The 7,545-nt window shown below is 47.1% G+C and overlaps 2 protein-coding genes across 6 annotated transcripts in view; both read left to right on the top strand.

Annotated features, from left to right (window-relative positions):
• slc12a6 (solute carrier family 12 member 6) overlaps positions 1–451 on the top strand; it is a 15,140-nt gene extending 14,689 nt beyond the window's left edge. For both annotated transcript variants that reach the window (XM_076162619.1, XM_076162620.1), the window contains exon 26: positions 1–451. This exon is cut by the window's left edge and continues 1,021 nt beyond it. The gene's annotated coding sequence lies outside the window, so the exon portion shown is untranslated.
• Positions 452–579: 128 nt separating this feature from the next.
• tox4b (TOX high mobility group box family member 4 b) lies at positions 580–7,190 on the top strand. Of its 4 annotated transcripts, XM_076162622.1 has the most exons (10): positions 580–973; positions 1,358–1,426; positions 3,451–3,519; positions 3,728–4,015; positions 4,105–4,365; positions 4,458–4,787; positions 4,865–4,945; positions 5,047–5,697; positions 5,797–5,951; positions 6,047–7,190. In XM_076162622.1, exons 1-10 carry the CDS (start codon positions 968–970, stop codon positions 6,102–6,104), a joined length of 1,968 nt encoding a protein of 655 aa, XP_076018737.1. In that variant the 5' UTR covers positions 580–967; the 3' UTR covers positions 6,105–7,190. The 4 variants fall into 4 exon arrangements, with proteins under 4 accessions (XP_076018737.1, XP_076018739.1, XP_076018738.1 ...); XM_076162623.1 differs by lacking the exon at positions 1,358–1,426 and having other exon boundaries at positions 584–973; XM_076162621.1 differs by lacking the exons at positions 580–973; positions 1,358–1,426 and adding an exon at positions 2,067–2,974.
• Positions 7,191–7,545: the final 355 nt, after the last annotated feature.

Genomic DNA, 7,545 nt, shown 5'->3' with positions numbered 1-7,545 from the left:
TAATGTTTTGGAGAGAAGTGTGTGTGTGTACAGTGTATGATTGATTAATGGCTGTGTGCTCAGTTTAGTTCCACACAGTGTATTCCATTCCTTCTAATGAGAATCTTGGCTGTGCTCCGTCATGCAGGCTTTTACCGCGAAACTCCCACTCACCGTCCACCTGAAATAAACCCATCCTGCTGTGCGTGCGTGTGTGTGTGTGCGTGTGTGATGGAGTAAAGCCCTGGCGCCCGTATTGCTTGTAAGCTTGTTGCTGCCGTAAAGCGAGGAGCTGTAAAGTCAATCTGATGCTTTGTTCTTTTTCATTTTTGTTCTCAGTGTTTTTGTGCAGGGATTCTTTTTACGTTCGTTTTTATTTCCTAAATGTTTTCTCGCTTGTACATAAAGACAAAAAAAGATCCCGAGTTTTATCTTTTTTTAATTACATTAATAGAAAAAACACTTCTAAAAATTTGCTTGAAAAAATACGGGAATAAATAAAGACATTTTGAAAGAAAAGACACTTGACTCTTCCGATGTTTGGTTTTGTTGTTTAATTGTCACATCACAATTTTGAATTACTGAAATGAGCGATACACGTTCAGGCATTATTAAAGGTTGCTCAATGTATAAATATTCAGAATTGGAAGTGTAATGTTATTTTGGAAGTGGTTCATGATAACCAAACTCTTAATTTTAGGGATATTCTCCTATTCTTCACTTTGAACTTTATCAAAACGAATTGCAGTGACAATTTAATATTACATTATATACAGTATATTACATTTTCTTTCATTCATGTATTTTGTGCACGTGTCGTTGTTTAAATAAAGGTTAGAAAATGCGTCGCGCTGGCGTCACTTCCACTCGTACGTACAATCCGGAAGCCGGTGCCATGTTGAGATATTTGAGGAACTCATTTCTGGGCGAAGTTCACTAACAAAAGTGGAATTAAAAACAAAACATTAATCAAACACCCGGGGTGAGCATGGAGGTAAGAAGAGTTGTAGTATTAGAACCTTTCCACGTAATACAAAACACCTTTGTGTACATCTCGCACTGCACAAACACAACAATGGCCTTCTGACGTACGGCCCGACCTGTGTGATTTATCCCTTTATTTAATCAATTAAACCGAATTTGCTTGTTTGATTTTTGTCCCATTGCAAATCGTTAAGCCTTTACTTTGTGTTTTGGATGTAGTTTTGCTGTGTGTTTAGTGAATTAATAAGTACTCGACGCTAAAGCGAAAAAAGATTACCGCTACCAAGAAGCAGATTTTTTATGTTAGAGTCAGATTAGTCATATTGTAACTTCAACTCGTTGGGTTGTGAACGCAAAATGACAAAATCCTTTTTCTCCCCCCTCCCTACAAAAGTCTGGTGGTCCCCGGTTTGAGCGTTGTAGAGAGAGGCCACCGGAGCGAACCACTGTGACAGAACAGGAGGTGAGCGAAGCTGTCAGACCGCTGCTGACAGGCAGTTTTACGAGTCTGTTCTCCCCGTTTGTTTGCTTTGATTCAGCCCAGTTTTGGTTGTTTTACTAAACTAATATTCGGGGTTTTTATGTTTAAGTCACAATCGGTAAATGTAGTTCAGCTGCTTTTCAGCTAGATTTGTCAAGGAGAAAGTGACGACAGGTGGTTTCCAGTTTACATTTCAAAATAAAAAGATTGTTTGCATGCTCGATAAATAGTAGTTATTGTCGTATTTGAACTCAAAAATCTGTAATCAAATTAGAATAGATTAATTTGTAATTCCACACAAATTTGTTAAACCACTGAGTTTATAATCAGGACCATGGGAACGTAAGCACACGCTTTCAAAGGCCGACAAAGAATCTAATTATTTTCTCAGTGTATTCAAATTTATTTTCGATTTTCCTTCAAGGTGATAATTTTTTATTCAATAATTTGATTTGATGCATCGGATTCGTAAATGTATCCTCAAACACTCCTTAACATTTGTAATACTAGTGTGTACTGCACACTAGTAATACCTGTATTTCTAATGATAATTATGAGTACAACTAGTTATAATACTATTAGGACTATATAAGTACAGTCCATAATATTACTATAAATATTTGTACTCATAATATCGACAATACCTGCATTAGAAGTCACAATGCTGATAATGGTGGTAGTTGTGGTCGTATTACAACTTTTTAGTAAGCAGAAATAATAGCAGTCTGACACAATTGTGGTTATACACACAATTCAACGTCCGGTTTAGTCCTCCGTGTGTAGCGAGCTTGACGCAGCAGCCGGTCTCCCCCTCCTCTCCGTTATCCGTGCTGATCCATCCGTGGCTCGGGATCCATTAAGTAGCCTGGCCCGGGTCAACACGAACGGAAAACGGGGGACTCTGTTCGCCTTCCGTCGCGACAGTCGATCTCGATCGCCCGGTGAATGAGTTGCCGAGGTTTCCCCACTCACCGTTCTTTGGTCAATGCGACGTTTGAAGACCGACGGACAAACGGGCGCCGGGCTGTGCGTGGAGCGTTGCGTTCGAGTACCGCATCCTTGCGTCAGAGCAGCTAAGCTAAGCCGCGGCAGGGCAAGTCAGCAAGACTGGGGTGGACAGCCACGTTACCTCGGTTGCTAGCCAGCCAGACAGCCGGCAGACAGACAGACGGGTTATTTTTGGCCCGGTTACTGGAGTGCACATGCTCCGTTTTAGCAGCGTGAGTGAACCCAGCATCTGTCAGCTCTGGCTTTGGTGTTTATAACAGCATAAGATCGTTTTGTTTGTGGGGTGGCTCTCCCCAAAACGGCGTTAACGTCACCCCCAGAATTTCAGTCAAACGTCAGGTCAGGGGGGATTTCGGCTCATTGCCCACCGCCCTGTGGCACCAGGAGTCTGTTATATGAGGCCCAGTTGAGAAGATGGACCTGAATTTTTATTCGGATCTCACCGATGGTACCGGGCAGCACGACGGCGATCCAGAGTTCTTGGATCCGCAGGCGTTCAATGGATTTGACTCTGACAACAAGGTGACTCCTTATGAATGAGGAAACTCCTTAACTCAGACACAATGCCCCCTCCCCAGCCTGTCATATCTGTACGATAACTAAGGCTGTCAGGCAGCACCGTGTCTAATATGAATCCACGTGTCTGTGGGTTAAATGAGATCATATTCTATTGGCTGCCTGTTTTGATGCAAACATTCCTGTTTGGTATCTTTGAGTTTAGATATCTCAATGGCCACACAAAGGATATTATTTCCTTACTTTTTTATTTTATCAGAACCAACCCTGGGATAAGCTGCAGCCTAATGCGACCCCTGCATGGGTTTGGAGGGTATAGAGATGATGGATGAATGTTTACGTTCACCACATTGGAAACCCAGTTGCAATAAGAACTTGACCCCAGTCTGATGATAGCAGACTGACTATTTACTTTACTGCTGCTGCAAATGTCCCAGTTCAGTTTTTTTCCCATCACCAATTTATCCGCCCGTGTGTTTCAGTTTCCGGGAGGCAGTGACAACTACCTGACGATTTCTGGCTCCAGTCATCCCTTCCTCTCATCTTCAGAGGTGAGGCTCCCGCGTCTCGAGTCCTGTGCTGCCGTAGCTCCCCCTCAGTATCGTCCTTGTGTTTGCGCTTTAGGACATTTGTTCCAAAGACAGTCAGAAGCTTCAAACGGATATGTCGCGCATGACCTGAATTAGCAAATGTTCCACTGTCCGCCAGAGAAGTCTTCTGAGGCAGGACTCTAATGATCCATTTTCTTCCTCTGTGCAGACGTTCCACACTCCCAGCCTCGGCGATGAGGAGTTTGAGATTCCGCCCATTTCCCTGGATCCAGACTCGGCCCTCACAGTGTCGGATGTGGTGTCCCACTTTGGGGGGCTTTCGGACACGGGCCCGTCCGACAGCGTGGTGGTGCCGGGGAACGCTGTGGTCGAAGGGGACGACCCCTCTTTCGCTTCCACCTTTGTCAACGCCAGCGCACAGGGACTGGATCATCTGAGTCTGGGGGTGATGAACCAAGCAGGGGGCGGTGCTTTGCTGGGTTCCACGCTGGGCATGGTGAGCAGGGCAGAACTGAATGTTTCTTCCTGGTTTTAACACCAGTTTCAGCGCCATCTTACCCATTTTCCCATCATCTGTCACTCCAGGATCTGGGCCATCCCATTGGTTCTCAGTTCAGCAGCTCGTCCCAAATGACCATCGATGTCCCGCTGAGCGACATGGGCCAAGGCCTGTTAGGGACCAACCAGCTGACTACTATTGACCACTCCGAGCTCAGCGCTCAGCTGGGCCTCGGACTTGGAGGCGGGAATATACTACAACGCCCCCAGTCGCCTGATCACCCACTGTCAGCTTCAGCGTCACCCACGTCCTCGCTCCAGGATGACGACATGGTCGTTTTCAGAAGGGTGAGTGACAGTATTTGTGTACTGAATGATATTTGTACAGTATCAAGACGACTGTTTATCAGAAACAAACATTCTGACCTCATCCCTTTCAGAGCGTCCTCGTGGAATCGCCCGTCTCTCTCGCCGTCTCTCCTGGGGTCATCTCCCTCGACCCCTCGCTGTCGGATTCCACGCTCTCCGCCCCGGCGCCCAGCGTGTCCACAGCTGTCGGTCAGAAGGTAGGAGGAGGAAACAGAAAGCCGGGGAAGCTGACTAAGCCGCCGAAAGACCCCAACCAGCCTCAGAAACCTGTGTCGGCCTACGCGTTGTTCTTCAGGGACACGCAGGCGGCAATCAAGGGACAAAACCCCAATGCAGCGTTTGGAGAGGTGTCCAAGATAGTGGCGTCCATGTGGGACAGCCTGGGGGAGGAACAGAAGCAGGTAAGAGGGAAATGGACAGCGATTGCCAGGTTCTCAAGTGAAGTCTCATACCGTGCTCATGGTTTCCCTTCAATTAGGTTTACAAGAGGAAAAATGAAGCGGCAAAGAAAGATTACTTGAAGGCTTTGGCAGAGTACAGAGCGAGACAGACCTCTCAGGTGAGTCACAATGACTCCATCATGAGTCAGGCGGCCTCATTGAGCATCTCATCATTAGACTCCTCATCATGCCTTCTTTTCTTGTTTGTCTTTGTCTTCAGTCCCCCATTGAAGTCATGGACACGTCGCCGTCGCCCTCCCCTCCAGCCCCGGCTCCTGCGGTCACCGCCACGCTCGCCACCGCCTCCCGCTCCACCAGGTCCCAGCATTATAACCCTGAGGAGAACACAATCACCAACATCTGTACCTCCAACATCATCATGGACTTGCCCCAGGTCACCACTCGCTCCCGCACTGGCGCCAGCAAACCCCCACCGCCGGCCACACCCGCCCTGAACCCCCCCACCGTCACCAAGATCATCATCAAGCAGCTGCAGCTACCTTCTGGCGCCGTAACGGTCACGGCCTCGCCGGTCACGACGTCGGCGGCCTCCTCGCCACGCCAGCCTCCGCCGCTGCAGCAGATGCAGAGCACCCCTCCCCCACCGCGCCTGCAGCAGATGGTGCACGCCCAGGCGCCCCCACCCCTGCAGGCCAAGCCACGGGGAGGGGGCGCGGCGGCCGCCACGGCGCCACCTCCCCTGCAGATCAAGGTAGTCCCCTCGTCGCGCCAGTCTGATTTGAACGCGCCCATCATTGTGACCTCAGCGGGTGAGACGCCCACAGCCATGTCGGTGTCCTCGTCCTCTTCGTCTGCTGTGACGGTGGAGGTTGGACAGTCGACCGCTGTTGAGGAAGTGGCTGAAGAAGGGGTAAGCTCAGCAAAATAAAAGTCCCACATATGTAATATGATTGCCAATAATCTGGAAGACACCCAAATGTAGACCTGTGTGCGTCCTCGTCTCTGTCAGATGGAGGTGGAGGTGAACGTTGTCCCTGGACTGAGCGTGGCGCCTGCCGTCAGCCCCAACATTTGTGTACGCGCTGGCTGCAACAAACCGGCGGTGGAGGACAAAGATTGGGACAAAGAGTACTGTAGTAACGAGTGTGTTGCTACACACTGCAGGTGCGTTAACTCAAGAGGTGGGGGTGGGGTGGGGGTGGTTCTGCCTGTGTAAAGATTTGAAACATGACACTGCCGTTCTTTTCTCTCCTCCGCAGGGACGTCTTCATGGCCTGGTGCGCCATCCGAGGACAGAACTCTGCCACCGTCTCATAGGGACAAGGACACATCTGATGGATGAGGACGGGACGTAAATGAAATGCTTCTGAACATATGAATGACTGACTGAATGAATGGTTGGATGAATGACAGATCCAGGTCAGGTAGTATTGGCACTTTACGGTTCGGTCGTGCCGTAGGGGTCGAGGTTTGTCACCGAGGGTTGAATAAAACAAACCTAGAAATATCTGTGAATACTATTTTACTGAGGTCTGACGGTGGGATTGAGGGCTCATAACTGGATGAATGAGTGAATAATGGCGTAACCACATTTAAAGAGGGCAAAGAGACCTGACTCTGCCGTTCCGGATTCACCGCAGGAGAACCGCGGAGCCGGAACCGCAGATAATCTTATCAAGAATTTAAATTATGGACTTGTAGATAAATAATTATGACATTTTATATGGAAATTTTGTTTTTAATTGTGTTTAAAAATGCAGGGAATTGTGATTTTGCTGATGTATTAATTTTGAGAAAAGCTTCCAACTCCCTTCCCTCAACTGTGACCAGTGATGAGCGAATGAGACTACAGGTGATTTATGTTAAATCATGCTGCAATAATGTAACCTATGGCTGCTTTGGTTGCCAGGGGCCAGCGGCAACAGACCGACAACTGGGCTAAGCACAAATAGTCTTACATCATGCTCATTTGGAATTGTGAGGTACGGTTAAACTTAAATTACCAGCCAAATGCTTTTTAGATTTAGGTCTTTGATCATTTGGAGGTTTTTAACCAACACAGGTGCTTCGGCTGATGATACATATTAACCTCCTGACCTGCTTGAGTGCTCCATCCTGCTTGGCACCCGGCAACATCGGAGCTTTTTAAATTTGTGTTAAGATTTTGTCGGCGAAATGAAATTGGTTGGTTGTGATGAAATACTGAGCAGCGCTGACAACACTACTGGAATACATAAAGCTTTTATCATGTCAGTGTTTCATCTTGGGAGTGTGGAGAACCAACCAGAGAGGCTGCTGCCAAAAACTGTAAACAATGGATGATGGATCTGGTTTACTGTAGATATCATGGAAATGGTGAAATAAAAAGAAATGTGTTTTAATACACATTTCTCATGACACTTCTGGGTGAGCCTGAGTCGCACTTATTTCATTAATAACACAGGTCATCTTAATGTGTGTAAAAACAAACAAGAACAAATAATAAAAACATAATGAAGATAGAGCTCAAATCATCTTTAAAGTTTTAGTTAAAAAAACGCGTCCAAAACTCGCAGCAGGCAGCTTGTATCGCGAGACTGGCGTCACGCAAAGCTTTGATGACGATGGCGGGAAAATCCACCATGGCGGGAAAAAGCAACGTGATCAACAACAGACAGGGGGTGCTGTTTGACGACATCGCCACAACTGACATTAAATGCGCCACAAACATATCACTAAAATTATAAAATTTGAAAATATGATTTAGCCGTACATTACA

This window comes from Genypterus blacodes, unplaced genomic scaffold, assembly GCF_046128005.1.
Source record: "Genypterus blacodes isolate CSIRO-AG114 ecotype Tasmania unplaced genomic scaffold, CSIRO-AGI_Gbla_v1 ptg000122l_1, whole genome shotgun sequence".
NCBI classification, from domain to species: domain Eukaryota; kingdom Metazoa; phylum Chordata; class Actinopteri; order Ophidiiformes; family Ophidiidae; genus Genypterus; species Genypterus blacodes.
The sequence above is the reverse complement of the archived record's forward strand: the minus strand, read 5'-3'. Positions and strand labels throughout refer to the sequence as shown.

Bases quoted from the DNA above. Each gene is read 5' to 3' on its own strand.
- tox4b (XM_076162621.1), top strand. From the start codon at position 2,867: ATGGACCTGAATTTTTATTCGGATCTCACCGATGGTACCGGGCAGCAC. The intron at 4,946-5,046 runs GTGAGTCACAAT...CTTTGTCTTCAG, and splicing joins GAGCGAGACAGACCTCTCAG to TCCCCCATTGAAGTCATGGA. The intron at 5,952-6,046 runs GTGCGTTAACTC...TCTCCTCCGCAG, and splicing joins TGTGTTGCTACACACTGCAG to GGACGTCTTCATGGCCTGGT.